Source organism: Diachasma alloeum, unplaced genomic scaffold (assembly GCF_001412515.2).
Source record: "Diachasma alloeum isolate Michigan unplaced genomic scaffold, Dall2.0 Dall_scaffold_00179, whole genome shotgun sequence".
NCBI classification, from domain to species: Eukaryota; Metazoa; Arthropoda; class Insecta; order Hymenoptera; family Braconidae; genus Diachasma; species Diachasma alloeum.
The window spans coordinates 3,839,746-3,864,198 of NW_021680345.1; the positions used below are offsets into that span (position 1 = coordinate 3,839,746).

The 24,453-nt window shown below is 39.5% G+C and overlaps 2 protein-coding genes across 15 annotated transcripts in view; one reads left to right on the forward strand and one right to left on the reverse strand.

Moving 5' to 3' along the window:
* Nucleotides 1-1,898, forward strand: part of LOC107040929 (formin-2) — a 14,482-nt gene extending 12,584 nt beyond the window's left edge. The window contains exon 6 of the mRNA XM_029126303.1: nucleotides 1-1,898. This exon is cut by the window's left edge and continues 7 nt beyond it. Coding sequence (XP_028982136.1) covers nucleotides 1-1,509 — 1,509 coding nt within the window. The 3' untranslated portion in view covers nucleotides 1,510-1,898.
* Nucleotides 1,899-2,109: 211 nt separating this feature from the next.
* LOC107041857 (dystonin) overlaps nucleotides 2,110-24,453 on the reverse strand; it is a 183,055-nt gene continuing 160,711 nt past the window's right edge. For 3 of the 14 annotated variants that reach the window (XM_015262660.1, XM_029126356.1, XM_029126349.1), the window contains 16 exons: nucleotides 20,619-24,262; nucleotides 20,504-20,515; nucleotides 18,863-19,136; nucleotides 15,938-18,036; nucleotides 15,618-15,674; nucleotides 14,940-14,981; nucleotides 14,428-14,505; nucleotides 12,865-13,384; nucleotides 12,148-12,265; nucleotides 9,700-9,845; nucleotides 6,830-6,989; nucleotides 5,772-6,078; nucleotides 5,421-5,486; nucleotides 5,108-5,227; nucleotides 4,097-4,156; nucleotides 2,110-3,917 (listed from right to left, as the gene is read on the reverse strand). In XM_015262660.1, coding sequence (XP_015118146.1) covers nucleotides 3,755-3,917; nucleotides 4,097-4,156; nucleotides 5,108-5,227; nucleotides 5,421-5,486; nucleotides 5,772-6,078; nucleotides 6,830-6,989; nucleotides 9,700-9,845; nucleotides 12,148-12,265; nucleotides 12,865-13,384; nucleotides 14,428-14,505; nucleotides 14,940-14,981; nucleotides 15,618-15,674; nucleotides 15,938-18,036; nucleotides 18,863-19,136; nucleotides 20,504-20,515; nucleotides 20,619-24,262 — 7,866 coding nt within the window. In that variant the 3' untranslated portion in view covers nucleotides 2,110-3,754. Of the gene's footprint in view, nucleotides 3,918-4,096; nucleotides 4,157-5,107; nucleotides 5,228-5,420; nucleotides 5,487-5,771; nucleotides 6,079-6,829; nucleotides 6,990-8,109; nucleotides 8,217-9,699; nucleotides 9,846-12,147; nucleotides 12,266-12,864; nucleotides 13,385-14,427; nucleotides 14,506-14,939; nucleotides 14,982-15,617; nucleotides 15,675-15,937; nucleotides 18,037-18,862; nucleotides 19,137-20,503; nucleotides 20,516-20,618; nucleotides 24,263-24,453 lie in introns of all 14 variants that reach the window. The other 11 variants (XM_015262654.1, XM_029126345.1, XM_029126355.1 and 8 more) reach the window with 11 other exon arrangements.

A 24,453-nucleotide genomic window follows, 5' to 3' on the forward strand; every position in this document is an offset into this window, starting at 1 on the left:
GGAACATCAGGTCCCCCTCCCCCTCCAATGCCTGGAAGTGGCCTAAAATCTTCCCCCCTCCTAGGTCTAATAGGTCCATCCCCACTCCAATCAGAAGCCCCCTCATCCCTCCCCCCACCGCCCCCAGGTGGTTGGAACCCCCCAGCAAGAGCAGTAATGCGAAAGCAACCCCTAGCCCCAGAAGTGCCAATGAAACCCCTCTACTGGACGAGAATAGTAATTCCAGCCAATGCAACCCCAACAATTCCAGCGACTTCACCAGACGCTCCCCCCCAGGTGCCCCTCTGGATAGAAATTGAGGAGGAGAAGAACGTCAACATAAAGGAATTTGTGGATTTGTTTTCGCGTCAGGTTGTCGAGAGAAAGCCGACGATAAAGCGAGAGGAGTCCGACAGGCCGTCGAAAATTCAACCGGCCAAGATTCTTGACTCAAAACGATCGAAGAACGTTGGCATCCTGGAGAAGAGTCTCCGGGTGGACTTCAGCGAAGTCGAGAATGCGGTTTACAATCTCGATACGAGTGTTATTAGCCTCGAGGCACTCAGGCAGATCTACGAGGTGATGCCGACGAGCAAGGAGATTGAGGAGATTACGACGCACGAGAGAGAGCATCCTGACGTACCCCTGGACCGTCCAGAGCAGTTTCTGAAGCAGTTGTCGACTGTCAAGTGCTTCAGGGAGAGAATAGCCTGCCTGATGTTCCAGTCGGAGTTCCATGACGCGGTTTCTGGGGTTTCAACGAAATTGACGAATTTACGGGCGACTTGTGAGTTCCTGAGAAATGCTCCGTCCCTCAAGAGAATTATGGCACTAATACTGACCCTTGGGAACTACATGAATGGGGGGAACAGAATGAGGGGGCAGGCTGATGGGTTCGGTCTTGAGATATTGGGGAAGTTGAAGGATGTGAAGTCCAAAGTTCCTGGTGTGACTTTGCTGCATTATGTGGTGAGGGCAAGGCTGGAGCAGGAGGGGAACTACAATTTTGATGAGATGATCCCACTGCCCGTTCCGGAGCCTGGGGACATTGAGGCTGCTGCCACCATTGACTTCGAGGAGATTACGAGGGAATTGGAGAGACTGGATAAGGAGATCAGGACGTGTGAGACGAATTCGGCGATTGTTATCGACAGTTGTCCGGAGAGTTCGAGCGCTTTTAGGGAGAAGATTGAGGGCTTCTTGGGGAGGGCCAGGAACGAACTGGCGAATGAGAGGGAGAATCTCCAGGAGGGCAGGGCCAAGTTCAGGGCTGTTATGCATTTTTATCAGTATGTGCCTAAGGGCGCCACTATTGACAATGCCGATCCCAAGGATTTCTTCCTCCTCTGGCTGCCCTTCTGCAGCGACTTCAAGGACATCTGGAAGAAGGAGCAGCAGAGGCTGAGGAAGGAACGAATGGCCATTGTGAGGAAGAAACTGGGACGCACTCGAAAGGTCGAGACCATGAAGGTGGAGCCGGGGGGGGTTAAGGCGAGATTTTTAAGACTTATGGAGAGGGACAAGAGATAGTTCAGAGCTAATTGGGCAGTGGTAATTTAGGGTGGATGCACAAATTATGGAACGTTGGAGGCGTCGTTTATATATTTTATTTCTACGTTGTGAATTGCGACGGGAGTTGGATGGATGGTGATTAGTGGAGGGATTGATGAGGGGTTTGGTGTTGGCTTTTGTTGAATGTAGTCCGTGATTTTAGGAAGATTCATTGGAGGAACAATGTTCAAAGACAATCTTTGTGATTATTATTAGTCTGGATGATTATTTGTAAAGTTTAGATGTAGGTTTATGTAATTGTTGAGGTGATGAAGTATGTGTTATTTATTACATTGTCGCACGAATTGTTTCCATATTTGTTAAATTATTTTGAATAAACGAGGAAGAACAGGGATTATTAAATGAAATTCATGTGTTTATTAATTCTTCAGCATTTTTTCTTCTTCGAATTTTCCCCAAGCATTGTTTTCATTTATTATTCGTTCCCGTCGGCTATTTCGAAAAGTCGAAATGAAGCCGAAAATGAACTTTTCTGAATTAATGGTGATTGAGGAGTTTCCTTCCCTCGCCCTTTAACAAATAGTGGAATAGGTAAATAAGCAATGATCATACACCGTCTTTAAATATATATCTACATATATATTTTTCACAGCGTTATTAGCGACAATACAGAATTTTACATTAAGGCAGAATAAAATTTCTCATATAAATCGTTAATACATTAATCGTATTAGAAAATGATATTAGAAAACTGGGAGTTTATTGTTAATTGCATTTTTTTTCAATACAAAAGAATTGGAATTGAGGGCCTTTTCTGGTGAATTTTCTCAACACCCACACATTTTTTAGAATATTTCACTTATCTATTGCATTAAACTTACTTTCAGATCCTCGGAAATAATAAATGAAGAAAGAACAGAATGATGTTGGCATGCATTGAAAATGAAGAGCTAATGTTTGTTTGCATTTATGATTTGTGCCTCATGAACGTTCAGGCTTGCTTTGATTCTCATTCACTTAATGTTTTCCTCCTTTTTACAATCTTTTTATGCTAACTACTCTTTAATACCATGTTTTCTTCATTGGAGCAAGAGAATCAACCAATATTTACACAATATATTCCCCCGCTCATAATTGATGATCAATTATGCATCTGTCGAATTAAGCAAAAGAAATTGAAATGTATAAATAACAAAAAAGGATCATAATGCATGATTGCAGAGAAAAAAAATCAATGGAAAACGATATTATTCTGATGCACAAAACACTCACATATACTATTCAACTCCTATTTTAGGATGATCAATTGTATCATTTATTATTATTTATTACAGTTTATAAAAACGATCAATATCTATTCCCTAAATCGATGAAATTATATTAGTTTCAACTTTAATTCATCATCTGTCGTTTTATTTAATCAAATAAAGTGTTTTAGCATTTTCATCTCATTTCAATATATTAAAAAAATTTTAACAATGACAAATGTGATGTTCCACTGAACATCGAGTGCTCTGTACCGAATTCATAATTGATGTTATTTTATTACCCCCGAACCGTGACAGAGCTCGATATTCATGTAAAATCACATTAATCCTTTTAACTATTTAATCTTTTACGTTTTAGTCGAATCCTTAGAATTAAATCTTCAGATTAAAAACTTCATACGATACTACCAATATCTCATAGAAATTGTTTTCTTCACTGGTATTATTATTTTCATTTTTTGAACTCATTTGTGATTAATTAAACGCAATGGCATTTCAAAAGGTGCGGTAATTTTCTCGTCGATCTCTTCATGCTGATGCATGACATAATATTAGTATCTCTTCATTTTCTTTAAGAACACTTTACTTCTTTGATAATTGACCAGTGGCCAATGAATGACTCGTATTTTACAGGGCTTAAACTAGGAAACAGAGAACTTCATTTCTCTTCATTAATTAAGAAAAAGACTGATAAACGACGGAGACTCGATAATGATATTGAGTTCACACATGTGGATCTCTCATAGATACTTTTTCTTTCATATAATCTAATACTCATTTATATTAATCGTATTGCCTATTTTCATAGACAATTCTAACAGTTATGCTCACCAGCACTGCGAAAACATTTTTATAGAATTTTTTTCCATATTTTTCTTGTTTGAAAATACAAATAGCCGTAAGAAAGCTCGTATGAAGTATGCATTTTTATCGTATGCTTATTTTTTTTTTCGTTATTAGTTATTATAAGTCTGTTATTTGAATATTTTATTCAATTATAATCTAAATGGTGCTCTCTGCTCGATGGGCGTAGGTTTGGCTCCTTTTCGCGAGCTCAGTGGAGTGGATACTGATGTGTCAGACGCACCTGATGGCTTTCTTGATAATTTCGAGCCCGGTGGTAATGGCGTTGTCGAGCCACTCGACGGTGTTCTTGTTCTGGGGGATTCATAACATGAATTTAGCTTGGTATTGGGGACTCTGAGGGGGGCGAAGCGACAACGTGAAAACACGAGATTCTGATACACACGCAGCGGGGGAGGGAAGAATTATGATGCTACTGTCGACAGGGAGGAGTGATAATTAAGCAGATTTAGTGAGGAGTTTGAGCCAGTTACCTAGCTTGCTTTACAGCTGATGATGTGTTAGTTGCTGAACTGGTATTGACCGAACTGCCCCTAGCGTTAATTATAAGATACAGAAACATGAGTTTTGAGGTGATTATTCTCCCATAGAAGAATGTAAAATTTATTCTCCTTCCGAATTAATGAGATTGTGAATATTTCGTTATATTCACAATTAGTCGTTCTAAGGGAAAATTTCAGGAGACATTTCAATAGTTCAAAATTCTTCGTTTGTTTGATTTCTTGAAAGACAAAATTAAAAAATATCTTTGACAAAATTTATTTTTTCTTCGAGTCAATGTTAAATTGTGGATTATTCAGTGATGAAGTGGTAAACGAGAAAAGTTTATTTTTCAGTCCTTTGTTAAACATTTAATTACTGCAGATAATGAACATAGAATGGAAAATACTTGATACGTATTTTGGTTTCATATCGGAAAATTGGGAATATACTCCATCTTAATTATATCATGATTTTTACTGATAAAAAAATGTTTATGCACCACTTTACTACTGAGTTGAATGAAAAATAGAGAACCAAGGGAATAATACTAGATCTGACTTCACCTTCCTTTTTTAAATCTGATTTTTTAACAAATTATTTTTTTATCGTTCGGCAAAAAGACTTTTAAGAGCCACTCGACTACTGAATAGAACAAATAATAAATAATACAGTGAATAATTCTACATTTGACTACACCTTCCGTTTTTTACTCGATTTTTTTACTAATTATCTTTTTTTATTAAAATCAATCGATTAAAAATGTTTTGAAGTCTTTTTATCTTTCGACAAAAAGACTTTTAAGCGCCCCTGGACTACCAAATTAAATAAATAACAAATAATCAAGTGAATAATGTTTATTCTGACGTCCCGTTCCCTCCACAATTCTACCCCAATGTCAACCATGCGTAATCAAACCCAAAAAAAAATACAAATAAATCACTGAAAACACGAACCAAAGGACAATTACACAAACAAAACAATGCACGGATATCAGGCATTACCCAGTGGAGTCAGTTGATATTGTTGAGTGGTTGCTTTGCGTGGAATAAGTTGAGAAATTACTCGTTGTCGATTGGGGAGATTTAATTTCCGGTCCAACGTACACGGGAATCCGAGAACGACTAAACCATCACCATACCAGAATGATTAATAAACAAACCCAGAGTTAATGATAAAGATAAAATTTCACACAGATGTTAGTAAATTCAAGCATTTTTTGTATTCTTCAATCTTGAGAAGCATCCCAACCCATTGCCAAATTATTGCAGCCCAATTTCGTCCAAAAGGACTGATGAATTATTAATTTTGCTTTACCTATACGGTGTTCCGACACCAGACAGAGTTGGAATGCTCGATGGTCGGTATAGATTTGAACTCACTCTAAAAATAATTGTTACGACTATAAATTAGTATCTGCAATTTAATATGCTGTGGTTTTTAATTAATTAAACTGCACTGATTAAAATTTTAATTGATCATTACTGCAGTACGAAGAGCTTTAATAAATACTGTTCAATAATTGACATGTTAATGATTATAAAAACAATATGAATGTAAATAATGGGTTTATGCAACTAGATGCTGTGCAACTGAAATGCAAATTCCGGGTATTGGATTGAAAATAAAGATGAGTGGAACAATTGTGTCTGGGGGATGTCGACGTACCTTGATGGCACTCCACTGGCAGGACTCATTAGCCCAGTTGGTGTGCGTGAACGTGAGGATGAGCCATTGACTGGAGCACCCAGTTTTCTACCGGAAACACTGTTGTGACGACTTGATGTCGGTGTGTTTCCGGTTGTTCCCACACTTCTTCGGGGAATACGACTCGGTGTGCCAGACTCATCGGTACTGTCCAGGGACTGGGTCGAGCCGTAGCGACTCGGTGGCTTGCTGCCTGTTCTCGATGCCGGCCTACTGCTCGGTCTACTCGCTGGACGAGACGCTGGACGACTGGACGGACGACTGCCTCCTGTAATTAATTTAAAGTGACGTCGTGAGGATTTTTATGAAATTCGGATTGATCTATTCAGAAGGGAATTCCGAGATGTTTTGGAGAATTTCTTTCAACTGGAGACAAAGTATTTTGACATTCTGTTCTACAATTATTCATTGTTGAGTAAAGGGTTTTCGCATTTTTATTTCATTCGATGTATTGAAAAGATTTCAACGAGAACGGATGTTGTTTCACGGAATAGTGAATGGCAGAATTTTTTTGAATTTTTTTACAATTTTTTTATGCTAACTATACTTTAAACACAATGTTTTCTTCATTATATTGCCCTGTTCCTAATTAATGATCAATTATGCATCTGTCGAATTAAGCAAAAAAAAATTGAAATGTATAAATTGCAAAAAAGTGTCATTATGCATCAAACACTCACATATACTATTCAACTCCTACTTTAGGATGATCAATTGTATCATTTATTATCATTTATATCAATCGTATCGCCTATTTTCGTAGACAATTCTAACAGTCCCGCTCACCAGCACTGCGAAAACATTTTGTATAGAATTTTTTTCCATATTTTTCTTGTTGAAAATACAAATAGCCGTAAGAAAGCTCTTATGCAGTATGCTTTCTCATCATATTTATCATTCTAATTAATCTCGATAACAAGTAAAATGATAAAGAAAATTCTCTCCCTTGAAATAACCAATTCTCCAGATAACTCCAACAAAAACGTTCCATTAAATTTATTTCCTAATTAAATAAATACCTGGTGTTACAGCACTTCTGTAAGGCGTGCTTGTCTTCCTCGCTGGCAATCTGAAGGAGCTCTCGTTATCGCTGAGGCTGTCTGGTGTTCCTGCACTCAACGAAGTGCGCGAGGCACGTGTCTGGCCCATGGGAACGCTCCTGGCGCTGCGCTCTCGAACCTAAAGGATCATAAATTCCTCAGTCTCTGTACCTCATGATTCAAAGGCTCGGGGTAATGTGAGGGGTTCAATGAGTCTACGAGCAACATCCAAACACTAAAAGTGAGGTATTACTATCGGTAGTGTGGACAGATGACTTAATTCAATGAATCAAAAATTAGAAACGCTCTAAAAAATTTTAACTGCATTCCTAATTCGATTTCATTGAGGAGAAAACGTGTGTATACATACCCACAGCTTCTACTAACGAATTTACAGGTTTTCTAGTAATTATTAATTGTAATAAGCCAAATTGCACGAGATTTTTCCTCTTCCATTCATTAAAATTTGCAATTTCTCGGCCATTTTGTCTCTTCATTTTGGTTTATTACAATTTAACAGACAAATCTATCTACAAAACATGCAAACTTACCACGATAAGTTGGGAAAGATACAGTAGCTTATGGTGATTCGAAGTATCTCCAATAAACGCCACTATTTTAGCGTCGATTATACTAATTATCGGTAAAGATATTCAATAACTCCAAACGATTCTCTCTAATTCGATCTTATCTCGATTTAATCCAGTGCAAATCGTCAAGTACCATCATGCACTCATTAACATTATTCTTTGAGAATAAAAGGGGGAGAAAATTCCGAGGCGTTAAAAATGCATTCAAATACGAAATCATCAAAACTATAATCGAAACATTTCAAATGAATGAAAGGGAATAAATTCAATGGGATGAGTTGAAGATTTTGAAGATACTTTCTGCATTCGGTGCACATCTAGGGGGGCAATTCCATAACAATACTGCATACAGTAAAATAAATAATAATACTTCATTCAGTTGTGAAGTGGCTCTTGAGGAATATCTAAATGGAGACAATGACATTTTTGTTGAGAGAAAATTCTCCTAAAAATCGCCATCACCTATTTATTTCGAGACATTCCTCAAAGGCAATATTGCAAATAATTCATTGAGAATAATTCACAGTTCGCATGCATCAAACAACATCTAGATTAAAGAAATCCAGGCAAAACTAAAATTTCAACAATTAAACCAAAATCACAATGATAATTAGAACGAATTCACCAAGAAACTCAATCAGAATTTGAAGAGATAATTTTGTTATTTACCCAGTGGTAAGAGGGGGCGTGCATGTGAAGAGGATACGAGCACGGAAGGTCCTCCTTTTGCCTCAAACTCTCAAATATCGGCATCAGCTGGCTCATAAACTCCTCCGCTACACCAAATCATCAATCAAACTGAATTTATTTCTCTTATCTCACCACATCTCTCAATTCTTCATAAAGAATTTTTCATTCAACTGAAAATAAATCATTAAAATGCCTATCCCATCGGTCTAGAGTCCCTAACATTCCCGAGAGGGGCCGAAATCACATCTCCTGAGGTTCTTTTCTCAATCCTTTGTACCTATCCTCGAATAAATCATCCTTACCAATCCAACTAAACCCCAGTACACGATACACAGATTAATATACCATCGAGGTGTAGAGTCTGAGAGAAGGTAAGCGTGTCCATCCAGTGTCTTCTACTTAATTGTAAGAATCATGCTGCATGCCAATTGTCGTAAAAATTCGGGTACGTACCGAAGGTTGAAAGCGTCTGAACGCTTTTTTGGAGTTGCTCGTGAGTGATTGCGTGTGCTTATAATTAATGTGTGGATGCAAGGCGAGTGGGTGAGAGAGGCTCCAGACCCTCGTGGATTCAGTTGAGAAAAAATAAATGTCAATCTTTTTTTTTCGGTAAGCAAAGAATAGTAGACGTGAAGAAAGTTCATGGGAAAAACTGGCGAATTCGATAGAACATTCTATTGGATTTCGAATTAAAATTAGAATTCTGTTAGTGTTCGGCTATTGAAGACTTGCGCAGCTCTATTGCACGTTTTTCTATAGAAAATTGGCAATAAAAATTATTTTATAGAAACAAATTAGCTGAATTCGATCTTTCTATACAACTTTCCTTGACATGAATTTTCCTAGTTTTTCGCACTCTATTCTCCCCATTTTTCGTTAAAAAAATTGAACAGAAAAACTTCATATCTCATTATCTCATTAGAAAAAGTATGGAAAAATCGAATTCTGTGAATTTTTTTTTATAGAATATCTTCTATTAAACATTTTCACTTTCTATTTTTATTTTTCAATAGAAATCCCCCCAAAACTGATAGAAATTTCAATCGAAAATTCTATTGGACAATCTATTGAAAATTCTATTAATTTCCGATCGATTTTATTTTAGAGCTGCTCACTTTTACTACAGCCTTTTTCAAAATAGAAAATGTCCAATAGAAACTGTTTTATAGAAAAAACATCCAGTACGATTTCGTCTTTCTATACAATTTTTTCTGTTAAAACATTTCCTAGAGAAATTCCTCATCATTAATTTTTTGTTTTTTCTTCTTTCATTGAAAAAAATCAAACAAAAAAACTTGGAAAATTTGAGCCGAGGAATTTTTACAGAAAAAAACGGGTAGATAAGATATGAAATTATTCAATAGAATTAGTCAAAAACGAATAGAAAGTTCAATAAAAATCCAATCGAATTTTCTAACGAATTCGCAAGATTTTCTTTGAAATTTTTTTGTCCACTTTTTTATTAAATTCTCAGGCCACGAGTGTCAGGGGCTGAATGATGGTATCAACAAGACACGATTTGATAATCATATCTCGAAGGGTCATGGTACCTATGGCTTTTGATGTTACCTTAGTTATTGGACCAGCTGAAGACAATGGTGTGCGTTGTAGTGTCGATGTTGGACTTGGTTTTGATCTAAACGCTGTCATTGTCTGGCTGACACCATCCGCCAATATGAATTGCTCCCGCAGCTCAATATTCGTTCGTCCTTTGGCTACAGTGTGTTGGCGTGCACGCAGTTCAGTTAATTTAATTTTTAGTTATTGATGGGAGAGGGGTTGGGGAGAGGCCGGGGGAGATTATGTGCAGATGTATGAGACAGAGACAGAGACAGATCAGAGCAGAATGGAGAAAAACGAGTAGTTACAGATGAGATTTCATTAATGAGATTGAGTGAATGAATTTATCATTTGACGAAAATTCAGGAGTCATGCGTGAAATGAAATCATAAAATTCAATAGTTTCAGAGGGTTGAAGCAAGTATGTGTGTATTTGTGTGAGAAAAAAAGAAAAAGAAAATGGTAAATTAGAAATAATGAAGTAAATAAAAATCGTGTAATTATGGAGTATAAAATAATACTTTATACCAGTGTTTTTTCAATATTTTCCTCTTTATCAGTATTTCGCTAAATGAAATTGAAATTAATTGAAGCCCTAATGATTTTAAATCATTACTTCAATACTGGCAGGATTATTTCTCAAAAATCGGACAATTTGTGGGAAAAAAACAACGAAAAAGAAAATGATAAATTGTAAATAATGAGGTAGATAAAAATAGAGTAATCATAAGGTTGAATAACACTTCACGCCAGTGTTTTTTCATTATTTTTCCTCTTTATCAGTATATCGCTAAATGAAATTGAAATTAATTGAAGTCCTAATGATTGTAAATTATTACTTCAATACTGGAATAATTATTTCTCAAAAATCAGACAATTTGTGTCAGAAAAAAAAAAGAAAAAGAAAATGATAAGTTAGAAATAATGAGATAAATAAAAATAGTGTAATCATGAGAATGAATAAAACAATACTTCACACCAGTGTTTTTTAATTATTTCCCTGACTGTCGTCTTACTTTGAAGAAATATCACATTATTTCGTTGAATAAAATATAACTGAATTATAGTCCTCACGATTTCAAATCACCCCTTCAACACCGAAATAATTATTTCTTCAAAATTAAACAACTATCGTTTCATTACGAACGAAATTGAAAAAAATGTCACTCATCACGAGGAGTTAAAAAAATTATCCACGAAAACGCCAACACCATGCTAAAATACTCAATAAACTCATAAAATAAAACCAACTCAGTACACCACCGATATAACCATACCATTTGACGAACCAAAACCAGATCTTTCGTATCTCAAGCTCAACTAAAGAGTCAACTATCCTCGAAAAAACGCTTCACACGTGATATCACGAATAATAAAAACTTAACAACAAAATGAGGAAACAAATCAATAATCCCTTGAACCAGTTAAACAATAATTACAGAATGTCAATTTCCATGCGACACAGATGAATGGTATTAATTCATGGTCTATACTTCATAATTACCCTACAAATTGAAATTAAATACTAGAAATTATCGAACAAAAATGCTAAACATCTACTTGAAAATAAAACTCGTTCAATTGTCTACGTTCAACTATTTTTCTACCGTAATAATAATAAAGTATAGACAATGAATTGACATGATCGTGCAATGAGGCCTCACCGAGCGGACACCAACCCTCGTGTTGTTCCGGCTTGTTAGGGTCCGGTATTGGCATTAGAAAGACTTGAGGAATGATGGATAATGTTAATTCACTATTAATTTCTTCAAATGATTTCGGTATGACTCATGCATCATTGAGACATTGCTCCCAGTTTCCAATTACATGAATAATTAATTGAAATTCATTCAGATTAGGTAAATAATCCTGTCGCCCCATTTTGGTAAACAGACGTGATGAAAATAAATCACTAATGAGCAATCAACTAAGCAAAGCCAAGAATACACACACCCCTTAACAGTTTCACACGTTAGATCATCGAATAGTGGCGATTCATTCGTTTCTTAGAGTTTAATTAATCATTAATGTTTTTAACTGTTTCTTGTTACCTCAGGAGTTGAGATCGCGTGGGATTATTATTATTAATATTATTGATTATTCATTGTGAGAGCCCCGTGCATTTATTCACTTGCTAAATCGTTAGACACTCATTATTGATGCCTTCTGTACAGTTATTCATTCGTTAAATTATTATTAATTTATTTTGCTGGGCTATCGATGGGTTAGAACATACAGTGAAATTAATTTCATGAACAGTGATTAATCCACGTAACTCTGAATTGATAATTAATTGGTTCGAAGTTTCATGAGTCGCGTAAAATTGACGGGATTTTTTTTTAGTGAGAATTGCTGAACAATTTCTAGAGAATTTGGAATATTCATGATGGTCTTTTTACGACGCGAATGCTTTCATCTTAATTTTAGAATTGGCTTTTGGGAATGTAGAGGACTTACCGCGACAGGGGTCGTTCTTCACTAGGAACTCATCCAAGGCCACCCAGCCACCTCCCACTCGGACCATTACGGTTGAGCGGAGGATACGAACGAGACGCAGCTTTTGACTGTCTCCAAACTGAAATGATAATTAAGGGGGTACATTTCGGTGCATCATTTTTTTAAATATAATTTTTTAAGCAATTTTTTTTTACTCATCATTGAGATTATTACAGATTTAACAGAAATTTTATAAATTATTTCATATTTTGGAATTGTTAATGATCTAGAAGTGAGCGGATTTTAGAAGGAAATGGCAGAATTTTATTTGTAGACAATTTCGTTAAATTAAAAAAAAAATTGAAGGAATATGAAATTGTTTTGATGTTTCTAGCACAGAATGCCGAGAATTTTTGTAGAAAAGTGTTGACTTGCTTGTGAAATAAAATATTTTCTTCTAAAATCACTCATTACCGAGATTACAAATGTTTTCCTCTGGCATTATCGTAAAATGTCAGGAGATACTTTTTGTTCTCAATTCTCCCAACTGAAAAAAAGGTTTGTATTGTCTCTCACATTGAATAAAATGACAAAATATGATGATTGAGTGGAAAATATTAAAAAATCAAGAAGTCAAGTGCATTATACCTAATCCATTGTTAATTATTCATAAAAAATCTCAATTATTAAAAAATAAAAATCGATAAATCCTAAATTCTACTCATCAATTAAACTCACTCTATATTTCCCTTCACCAACTTGGAAGACCCTGAACTTCTGTCTGCAAGTACACAGCATGACAAGCCTCTTGACCTCATCATGGATCTTATCAGTGTCATTGTAAGTCTTCCTCTCCTCCCAATCGGGCCTCAATGCAGCGATGAATTCCTTCCAGTCAATGAGACCCTCACCATGTCTATCGAACAGATCGGCGACAGCATTCATCTCCAACCTCGACGTATCGAATTTCGTGTTCATGATGCCATTGATGAAATCGTCCCTGGGAATGAGGCCGTCATTGTTCTTGTCCATCTTCCTGAAGAGATCCGTCAGTCTCGATTTCTTGTGGTTCATGAACTTGAGGAATCTCTTGCGCCACTCCTCCCAGCTGAAGTTCTTGACTCTATCGAGTTCGTCTATGTAATTGAGTTTGTCCTGGAGACGACGCTGTCTCTCCCAGGCCATCATCCAGACGTTTCTCCAGCGGTCCCACAGGAGCTTCACGCGGGGATTGCGGAACTCTGGCTCAGCCCCTTTGCTACTTAAATTCATTAATTAGGATTTATTTGTGTGGATTGGTAATTATCAATAATTATTCATAATTATTTTATATGGTTTGATAAATCAAGTTTTACGAATTAATAAAAAGGAAATTTAAATTAATGAATTTGGTTTTTCGTTTATATGTTGAATGTCAAAATATTGATTGAAAACCAAATTATTAGAAGCGGAATTTATATGAAACAATTTCATTTTTGATGAACAATTTCGGATTCAAGGGGAATGTCTTGAAAAAAAGAAGAAATAAATTTTTAAGACAATTTAATCGACTTCGTAATTATTTTTCTCACAACTCCTGACCTTTCTTAAATCAAAGAAATTTTTCTTTTACTTTCACCGTTGAAAATTTTTGGCAAAAATTTCCGGGGGAATTCTTTGAAATTCTTATCAGATTAGTTGGACTAAAATCTGAAGGAGTTTCGAGATTAAAAATGAAAAATTCCATGGACAAATCGATGGAAACTGTAGAATTCCTCATAATTATGCCACGAAAATGAATAACAATCTGGGAAATTCAGGTAAATATATTCTTAAATTTCCAATGGATTAAAAATTCAGCGTAATTTAGTAATGAATACTCAATGTTCATTCCAAATTTCAAAGAGTTGGAAAATTCTCGTCCTCCTGCAGCTGAAAACTATCTATTTTCATCAAACATTCAATGAAACCTGCACTTTCCGAATTTCCCCCCCCTTAAATCAAATTTAATGTCATTCTCTGAAAACGACTACTCATCTCTCCATGAAATTTCAATTTCCTTCTAGCCGTACTCAATAAACTTTTTGTTATCTCCTCTTGATCCACAAACATTCATCATAAACGACATTGTTATTCATCTTTTGCTCATCAACTGGAGATTGTCTTTCCAAGCAACAGAGATTCACCCACGCTGAACCCAAAAACACACCGTCCTCAACCATAATGTTACTCAAGTACATCTCACACACATTTTACAATTGATTAAGAACTATGATCTTCGATAGGATAGTTAGTGGATAAATTGAAATAGCAATGACGAACCTTCCTTTGGGTGGGAAGCGCGGCCCAATGTGTGGCAGATTAGGATCTGGTGTTCTCTCACGACCTGGACTGGCTCGGCTAAACAGGAACATGCGTCAAATCACTCATAACACTCTACTCCAACTATTTAAATCGGTATCGAGCAATGTAATGCTTTCGTCTTTTAACATTTTCACTTCTTCACGTATATTTGACTGTAATATTTGTATTTCTGTATCGTGTACCGATGCATTGTCTTCAATATCATCATTTAATTATTAAATAATAGGAGAGCTTATTGACTTTAAATAAATTAAAAAAAAAAATCCTTAAATCCTGGAGATTTAAAAAATCATAAACGATTCAAAAAAATATAAATAAATGTGTGATGTATTAGGAAGCATGCTGTCCATTAAAACAATACAAAATGCAAGACAAAACACAGTGTAATGAATTGTTCTGGTGCAGAGTCTATGTACAACAGAATGTTGGAGTGAACACAAACAATGGAAATGATAAATGAGCAAGCATACCTTCCACGTCTAGATTGCAAGAGGTCTCGGCTGCCCTTGAAGCTGGAGAAATAAAAGGAAACGAAACGAAAATGAATGGAGGGTGTGAAAACCTCATAAAATCGCAAATAAACAAAAAACAACGATAGTAATTACACTGTTAAAAAAATTGTGGATTAAATTTTTGGTACATTTCTTGGAAATTTTTATCGAATTTAGTCACTGAAAATTCGAAATTTGATGAGAAACTCAATGGAAACTAAATTTCAGTTCAATTATCATTATTATTATTCAAGTGAACGCATTCTTGAATTTTTTTATTGAAATGGCAAGCAATTTTGGTATTGAAAATTCACAACTTGATGGAAAACTCAATGAATACTGTAAATTTCAGTTCAATTATAATAAAATTATTATTCCATAAAAATTATTGGAAATCAGGAAAATTCAGCGAAATGAATTCTTAAATTTCGGAGAAAAAAATTTGAAGGAATTTTGGTATTTAAATTTATAATGTGATGAAAAGCTCAATGAAGACTGTAAATTTCCGTTCTGAAAATCATTACTAAACTGTCTATGAAATTCCAACTCCTTCCTAACAGTGCAATTAATCATTTCTAATAATCGAACTTCTCTAAATGAATTCTGATCATAGAAAACATAAAATTGAAACATGAAAACAAAAAAAATGAGACAAACCTCTGCTTGCGGAGTGGCTGATCGTCATCGGTGTCTTGGTACAGACCGTCCTTACTACTTCATTGTTAACAAACAATCGCAACATGCAAACAGACAAATGATTTACAAAAAGTGCGATACGAGCAAAAACGAAAAAAGTGAAGCAGAAAAAAACGTGGGATGCACACAAATGAAAAAGGTTCTTTACCACCAGAACATCTGATGAAACCAAAACAAAAAACAAATACATAGAGATGAATTGTGCATTTGACCAACAGATGACGAAAAAACTGCTCTTCAAAAATTATTATTTCAAAATTAAATAAATGACCAATACGTACACAGATCCAGACAGTTTCGACTTGGACATCTTCCTGGGATCTTTGACAGATTTGATCTGCCGGGCCTTGCAGACACTGTCGACCTCATTCTGCCTGCGACTAGTATTCTCCATGAATTCCCTGTGATCAGCAATGAGAACCTCCAAACTGGGACGATCATCAGGGAGTTCCTCAGACTCCAGAGTGATCAACGTGTGAGTGAGTCCCTCAAGCCAAGCCAATAGCTCCTCCAGAAGATTATCAAGATCCTGGAGTCCTTGCATATGGCTCTCGAGCCTCTGGTTCCTCTGATGTGCCCAAGTGGCAACCTCATCCCACCTGGACTGAATAATAGTGATCCAGTGTTTGATAACAGCAGCTCCATCAGGATGAGACTTCCCCAGAATGGTGTGAGCAAGCTCCAGAGTGCGATCCTTCTCCACCTCCTTCTGCTGCAATTCCCTGAGGAACTTCTCGTGCTCCATTAGTTGATTTCTGCTCTCCTGCTCGTCCTCAGGCAGTTGTCCAGCAAATCTGAGCTTCATCTCGGCATCACTGAGCCACTCCAGCAGAACATGAACAGCTTTGTGAAGTCTCTCAGCATCCCTGAGTGCCTCCTCCAGTCTCGACGATTTATTAACAGACAATCTGTTAACAGTATTCCAGAGTGAATTAACCTCACTCAACTGCGACCTGATTGTCGAGGCATCCTCAATAGTAGCTTTCGACTCCAACTCCCTTCCAGTCCTGATGACAGACTCCATCTGGCTGGCCCGCGACTCCAAATCCCTCTCGAATGATCTGTGCTGCTCATACAGATTGGTAACAGTATCGAGATCCCCATGAAGCGGTCCAGGATTGGCCAGCATTTTCTCGGTCTTCTGGAGCCAGTCCAAAAGTGCCTGAATGGCGTCCTTGAACTGTCCAGAGAACAGCAGAGCCTCCTCCAGCTTCCTCTGCCTGTCGACACTCTTACCACAGACAGTTGTCCACTTGCTCTTCAACTCAGACAATAATTCCTTCAACGCTGGCTCATCAGACTTGGGTGCCTTGTCCTTGAGAGTCTTCCCAGACTTCATGGTGTTGTCGTATGTTCCCTGCTTGGCACTGAGGGCCTTCTGCACCTCACGATGTTTATTCAACCTGAATTTAATCTTCTCTGGGTCGTTACCACCAACTCCCTCAGACGCCATGTCGTCCAGAGTTCTCTCAGTCTCGTCGAGCCAGTTCATCAAGTGAGACCAGGCATCGTGGAACTCCCTGGCCTCCTTGTACCCATGGTCCAGAGCTCTCGTTCTCTCAGCTGATTTTGAGACCACTCTCTCCCACCTGTGTTGGACGGAAACCAGGAGATTCTTTATGAGAATGACGTCCTGCTTCTGGGAGAAGTACTTCAACTGCGTTCCCTTCTTGTCAAGATTGAGCATCGTCTCCCTGTGAACACCCACGTCCTTCTGGAAGAGCTTGTGCTCCTCTATCTGGCCCAGGATGTTCTCCATCACTCTGGACACAGGCTTGAGATTCGTCAGGACCTTCTCAGCGTTCGTTAACCAATCGACGAATGCCTGGAGAGCGTCGTGGAACTCTGTGGCCTCCCTCAGGGCTATTTCGAGTTTAATCTTCTTGTCGCTTGCTCTAGCAGTCACGCTGTCCCACCGCTGCTTCAGCGTCCTCAGGTTGTGGTTGAGGGAACTAGCACTCGAGGCATTGGCTCGCTTCAGGTACTCCTGGCCCTGCTGAAGCACAGTCTCCACTTTCGGTCTGTTCATCTCGAGCTCGTTGTACACCTCCATGAATCTCTCGAGCTGTTCTGAGGCTGTCTCGGGGAGGCCTCCCACTGGTCTTGATGCCACGATCATGTTGTCGACCTCTCCCAGCCAGGAGAGGAGGTCTTGGATCTCTGCTGTGAAGGTCTGGGCCTCGCGCAGGGCGTCCTCGAGCTCTCGTTGACGATCTGCAGCTCTCTGGAGGAGATCTCTCCATCTTCTGTTCAGAGTTCCTAGTTTTTCGGCTGTTGTTGATGCCTCGGCTGTTCCTTTCCCATCCTCGATCAGCTGTCTTCCAGCGTCGTTCAGCGTGTCCACGCTCGTCTGGTGAGCCTGGATGTCGTTGACTAGGACCTGCGATTCAAATATTCATTATTTCGTGATTAGACGGAATCCTCGGACGATTTTTTTTTTTTATTTGAAATATTTTTGAAGGGATATTTTATTGGGAATGTTATTATTACGTGTTTTCATATCTATTTCTATAGAACTATTGCCTTTCCTTTGAAATTATTTTATTTGTTGCGGAAAAAAATATTTTTGTTTAATTTTATCAACAATTTACTCTCTAAAGTTAATCAATATTATAATATCACATGAAAATTCAGGGTTTATTGGATTAATCAATGTTTCTGATGTTCTGCAATTTTTCGGATGAATGTGTAGGACGAAGGGGAAGGAAATGGATATTTTTGAATTTTTTAATAATTTTTTTTTATGGAAAAAATCCCATTTCATGAACAATTCAATAAGTGAATGATAAATCTAAAAAATTTGGAAGTCCATTTTGCCCGACTCGCCCTGTTGGAGTGGAATTTCAAAAAAATCTGCCATTGGAAATTCACATTTTAATGAAAAACTCAATGGAAACTGTGAATTTCAGTCCAATTATCATCATTATTACTATTATTCCATGAAAATTAGTAAGAATTTGGAAAATTCTGGTCAATATGGTGGTACTGAATGTTCATATTATTCAGTGAATTTTGAGTTTAATTTAATATTTCACAATTGTTTTTTTTCCTAAAGGAACAATTGATGACTGATTTAATATTGATTAACATTGATGAGTGAACAATGAGCGATTAATATTTCTTAAAAAGTCAAGTGTTAATTTTGCACCATCCTATGCATATCTAATATTTCTTTCGTTGTGATAAAAATAAAATATTCTACAAACCTTTAATTTGGCAAGCTCCACCTCGATCACCTGAGGATCGCCAGCAACAGGCTTGAGGTCGTCAAGCGTACGATCTGTCCTGTCTATCCACACGAGGAGTTCGTCCAGGGCGTGCTGGAACTGCCCCAAGCGCAGGAGGGCGTTCTCCAGGAGGCGCTGGCGCTCGACAACTCCACGAAGGAGTCCATCCCATCGACGATTGACTGCTCCCAAGGGCTCTTTTATCGCCGCTGCCTGCTCAGAAGTCGTTCTCTCCGTCAACTCAGCTGCTTGTCTGGAGAGAAAAATCATCGTTAGGGACTTGTCAGGCGGGGAATGCAGGATTAGGTGAGTTATCACACCTACAGCCTCAAATATCAGTGCTACATTCAACGAATTGTAATCAACGTTTATGCCAGATTTAAGCGCGAAGACTCTTTGCGGTTAAAGAAAAGAATGAATAATAAATAAAAGTAGATAAATTGCGGCTGCGGGAGAGTGGGGACGGGTGCTTTCGACTTTTTAAAGTGTTCACAACTCAGGAATGAAGCGCAATCATTCGAGGAATTATTGATATTTGAAATAGTCGACAGTATTCATCTCATCCAACTCTCGGCTGATAGAATGGATTTATCCCGTCCTGATTGGGAAAATACTGAGACCTTGCTCTCCATCAAAGCTACATACGCCTTTCGCACATTTAATTCAGGCGGGAAGGGATTATTCAACAAGTCAATTCTTCACGTTTTTATGACAATGGAATTATTTCTCAAATGAATGATTTCAGAGAAAAATTTTGTGATTACGATTTCGAAAAAATGATTTACATTTTGAAATTATTTTATGACCCTTTCTTCTTAGTAGATTTACTATTTTTTTTGTTATGATGAGAATTTTTGGCAGTTTTTATCAGATTTTAGTTGTACTGAAATTTCAAGGAATTTTGTGATTGGAGATTTCAAATTTTTTTTTCAATTAAAGAAAACTTTAATTTCAGTTCAATTATTGCACGAAAATTGATTGAAATCAGGAAAATTCCGATAAATATATTCTTGAATTCTCAATTGATTGAAAATTTAGTGTAATTTTATACTGAATATTTACGTTTTCATTGTAAATTCAAGTAGATTGGACAATTCTCATCTTCTTGCGATTAAAAAAATTAAAATTTCACTGAATTTCCAGTAAAACCGAAATTTCATAATTTTTCCCACTAAATCAAGTTCAATGTCACTATCCTAAACCTTGACAAGTCAATTTTTCATAAAATTTCAATTTTTTCCAACAGTCTGTTCCTTCATCGTTCAAAAAGCCAAATAAAATTCGATCCTTCAAGGTTTGCATACTAAAATCACTACAAAATTCAATTACTTTAAATTGATCAAAAACTTTGAAAATCTTCCATCTCCGAGATAAATCCAGAACAAAAACACGGAAAATCCACATTGACTCGTCGCCACGTACCCCTCCAACAAATGAACTCATGTACCGCCAATATTTCCATGCGCGTTTCATTACTCCTAACATCCAATGCAATACCGTGTTAAATTACATCCTCATTTTCCACCTCCTAATCCACCTCTCTCGTCCAAAACATTTAAAATTGTACACTTTGATAAGCCATGCTCTAACTACAGCGACAACACTGAGAAGTTGACTTGCCTCGTCAGACTCCTACGATTTTCCGGTATCCGAAAAATAAACATATCATTAATAACGTATCCTTCAGAGAAACTAGAGCCCCTAACAATCATCACCGAATTTACCGATCCCTCACCTGTTCAAAGCCTCCACCTTCACCATGTGTGGATCGACCTCAGCCTTGAAGTTCGCCAGTTGCCTAATCTGCTTCTTGACTTCATCGATGTCGCTGCCAAGAGGGCCCATATCAGCAAACTTGTCCTCAGCCTCCTGGAGGAACTCGAGAAGATTCTGCAGCGTCTCGTGGAACTCCATGGCCTTCTCCATGGCATCGATGAGGTTCTCCTCACGTCTGGCATACAGTGCAGTGACATTATCCCATGCCTGATCCAAATCCTCAATATGCTTCCTGACTTCGGGCTTGTCAGGCTCCCCACAGAGGCCCATGAGCTCGTGCCCAGACTGCCTGACTTGCTCGACATCAGGTTTAGTCTGATCAATCTCCTGCCTGATCTCCTGCAGAGCCACCTGCTGCTGTTGAATGGCAGCTGGCTGTGCAGCAGGTGGTGCCTGTCCAGCAAGAGCATCCTGAAGCTCTCGAAGTGTCGACATGACACCAGTCAACTCAGACCAGAATTTCTCAGCAACAGCCAGAGTGTCATCGAGTGTCTGGCCACGATCAGTGGTGGCCCTCTGCACCTCAGCCCACAATTTATTCAACTTCTCCAACTTCCTCTTGATGTCCTTGACGGCTGGATCAGCACGATTGCCAGCTTTACTGATGACATCGTCAGCAGCTTTCTTCACAGCCGCATAAGCCTCATTCCTCTGGGCCAAATCATCAGCAAGAGCCGCATTCTCCTCCATCTGATCCCTGAGACGTGGGGGATGAGCACTGATGGGCTCAGCCCCATTCACCTGATCAGCTGTTGAGCCCAGTGCACGCAGCATTCCCTCGAGTTTATCAGAGAACTGCGAGGACTCCTGGAGTGCCTGCTCGAGGGTCTGTTGACGAGCCCTCAGCTCGGCCCTCAGTGCTGCATAACGAGCATTGTCAGCATCGAGAATGTCCTGCACCTTTGCACCCTCTTCGTCGTTGCAGAGTCTGATGAGTGCCTCTCCAGTCTTGTTTAATTTCTCTATCAACGGTTTATGCTCGTTGATACTCTGCATGAGGAGCTCGTTCTTGTCCTGCTGAGCTGCAATCAGGTCTGGTCTCAGGGCAGGCATTGGGAGCATCGACACTTGATGCTCCACTTCCTCCAGCCAGCTGACTAAACCAGCATGAGTGTCCCTCAGATGTTCAGCCAGTGGCAGGGCCTGCTCCAAGGCACCAAGACGATCAGTTGACAATCCAGAGACAGTCTCCATGGTCTCACGAAGGTCCTCCATCTTCTCACGAATGGTGGACGTGTCCTCGTGATGAGTATTCTCACGAATCACCTTTTTAGCCGTTGAAATGACATCACGAACTCGTCCCTTCTGACTCGAGATGTCGTCGTTCAGGGCTTTGTGCTCCTTCAGCTGGACCCTGATGATCTCTGGTTCACTGCTGGGGGGCTCTGCCTCACGAAGTTGAGTGTCCACTTCCCTGAACCACTCGAGGAGTTCGTCAATGTCACCGATCACCTCCAGAGATCGTTGTTTACTGAGTTGAATTCTCTCAGCCTTCCTCTGGATCTGCTCGGCAATGGCATCGAACCTCCTGTTGTCTCGTGTCACCAGACCTTCGATGGTAGCAGCACCCTCTCCAGGCGATATCTGGCACAACTGGGGTCCAACAGTGTTGATTTTATCGAGAACTGGCCTGTACTCGGAGATCTCCATCTCGAGACGAATGATCTCCTCCTCTCGAGGCTCTGCTGACTGCAGGGCACCCTCTGCCCCCTGCATCCAATCCATCAGCCTGTTGTGATTGTCGTGGAATTGCTGGACGAGGGGGAGAGCCTCCTGGGCGTGCTTGAGTAGGTCTGAGCCTCGAGTCACCAAGTCGTTGAACCTCCTCTGAAGGGAGTCGAGTTTATCCTTCAGCTGGAGTGCCTCATCACTGGAGATATGCTTCATGAGTTCGAGGCCTGAGTCCGTGGTGCTGTCGACTTCAGTCTGACGTGAGGAGACCTCCTCAGTCAGGTCAGCCAGGTCCTCCATCTGTTGCAGTAGCTTCTCAGTGTGAACAGCAAGAACTCTGTATTTAGACAATCGTTTCTCCATGCTCTCCATCCAAGCCTGGAGGTCCTGGTACGTCAGAACCAGGTGACGAAGACCCTGTCTCGATCTCTGAAGGAGATTTCCGAGGGCCTCTGACCTCTCAACGAGACTGGCGTACCTGTCAGTGGCGTCCTGAAGCTTGTCAGCAAGGAGGGAAGCCTCGTCCTCACCCACCAGACTCATCAGTTGGCTCGCCACCTCCGTCAGCTCACTGAAGTACGGCTTCTTCGAGAGGATGTCATCGTGGAGGCGGTCGTGCTCAGCAACTCGCTGCTGAATCTTCTCCTCGTCAGTTGGCACCAGCTCCATGTCCTTCACCCTCTTCTCAGTTTTGTCCAGCCAGATTGCAAGGGGCATGAGCTTCTCCTGGAACTCCTTGGCCACTGCCATCGCCTGCTCCAGGGCCTCCATCCTCTCAGCTGCACCCTCTGTCAGAGCATCGAACCTTCCAACCAAGTCCGTCAGTTGCTTCTCAATGGCTTTACGCTCCTTGGGATCTGTCCCTGCTGCCACCTCCTGTCCCATGTTGTAGAGAGACGACATTGAATTCTGACGATCCATCAGCATCTTCTTCAGGAACTTCTGCTCCTGCAACTGGGCCTTCACCACTTTGTAGTCGGATGATGGAGGCTTCTGGTTGGCCACCATCTCCTCGGTGTCGGCCAGCCACTTTTCGAGGCCATCGAGGGCCTCCTGGAATTTTCCAGACTGCAGAAGACCAACGTCAAGACGGCGATCACGCTCGTTCAGCCTCTCCTTCAGGTCGTTCCACTTCTCGTTCATCTTGTCGAGATCCTTCTCTATTCCACTGGTGTTCACGTCCCTTCCAGCACTCTGCACCAGATTCTGACCCGAGTGATTGCATTCGTCAACAGCACGAGCTATTGGCTCGATCTTGGTGGCTTTCAGGGTTCTGAAGTCCTCTTGCTGAGCTTTGATGGAGTCAATGTCAGTGCCAATGGGCTTAAACCTTCGAATTTGATCGCTGGCCTCGTTGATGTCGTCCATTACGTCACCGTGGAGGTGGTAGAACTCCTGAAGTTTGTTCAGTGTTGCTGCTAGCTCCTCGTCCCTATTGCGAGAGCGTTCGTCAAGCCTTCCAAGCTGTCTCTTGAGACTGTCCACTTGGTCCCTGGTGGCCACAGCATCGGCTGCAAATCCACTGTCCACGAGGTTCTCACTGGTATTCACCAGCACTGCAATCTCGTCTGAGGCTCGATTTATCTTGTGAATGAGCTTTCCCACTTCTTCTATCTGCGATCTAACTGTTTTTATGTCACGGCCAGGCGCCTTCATCGTGTCCAATTCATTTTCTAAGGCTGAGAGGTCGTATGTCAGCCCCTTGATCTGATCGTTGAACTGGGCAACTGCTGTTGCTGCACTCTGGAGATCGTTGCAACGGTCGTCGAGCTTCCCTTGGAGATCGTTGATTCGATCAGCTAGGTTCTCCACTTCGTCCTGGAGGTGAGTTGCGTCTACACCCTGCTCGCGAGCACGATTCGCCAGGTCGTGGGCCTGCTGCTTCACCGCCTGCAGGGGCTTCTTCAGTGCTGTTGTCTCTTCTCTTAGGTTCTGAAAGGTGGGGACAGAGGGAGTTAGATTTTTGGAATGACTTATGTTGCAATGTAAAATCTTTTTAATTTACGTATGAAATTCAATTATCAATTATCTTTCACCACATCAATTTTATTACTGAAAAATTATATTCAATTTTATTCCTTGAAAATTCTCAAAATGGGAACGAAAGTTCAACGGGATACGAC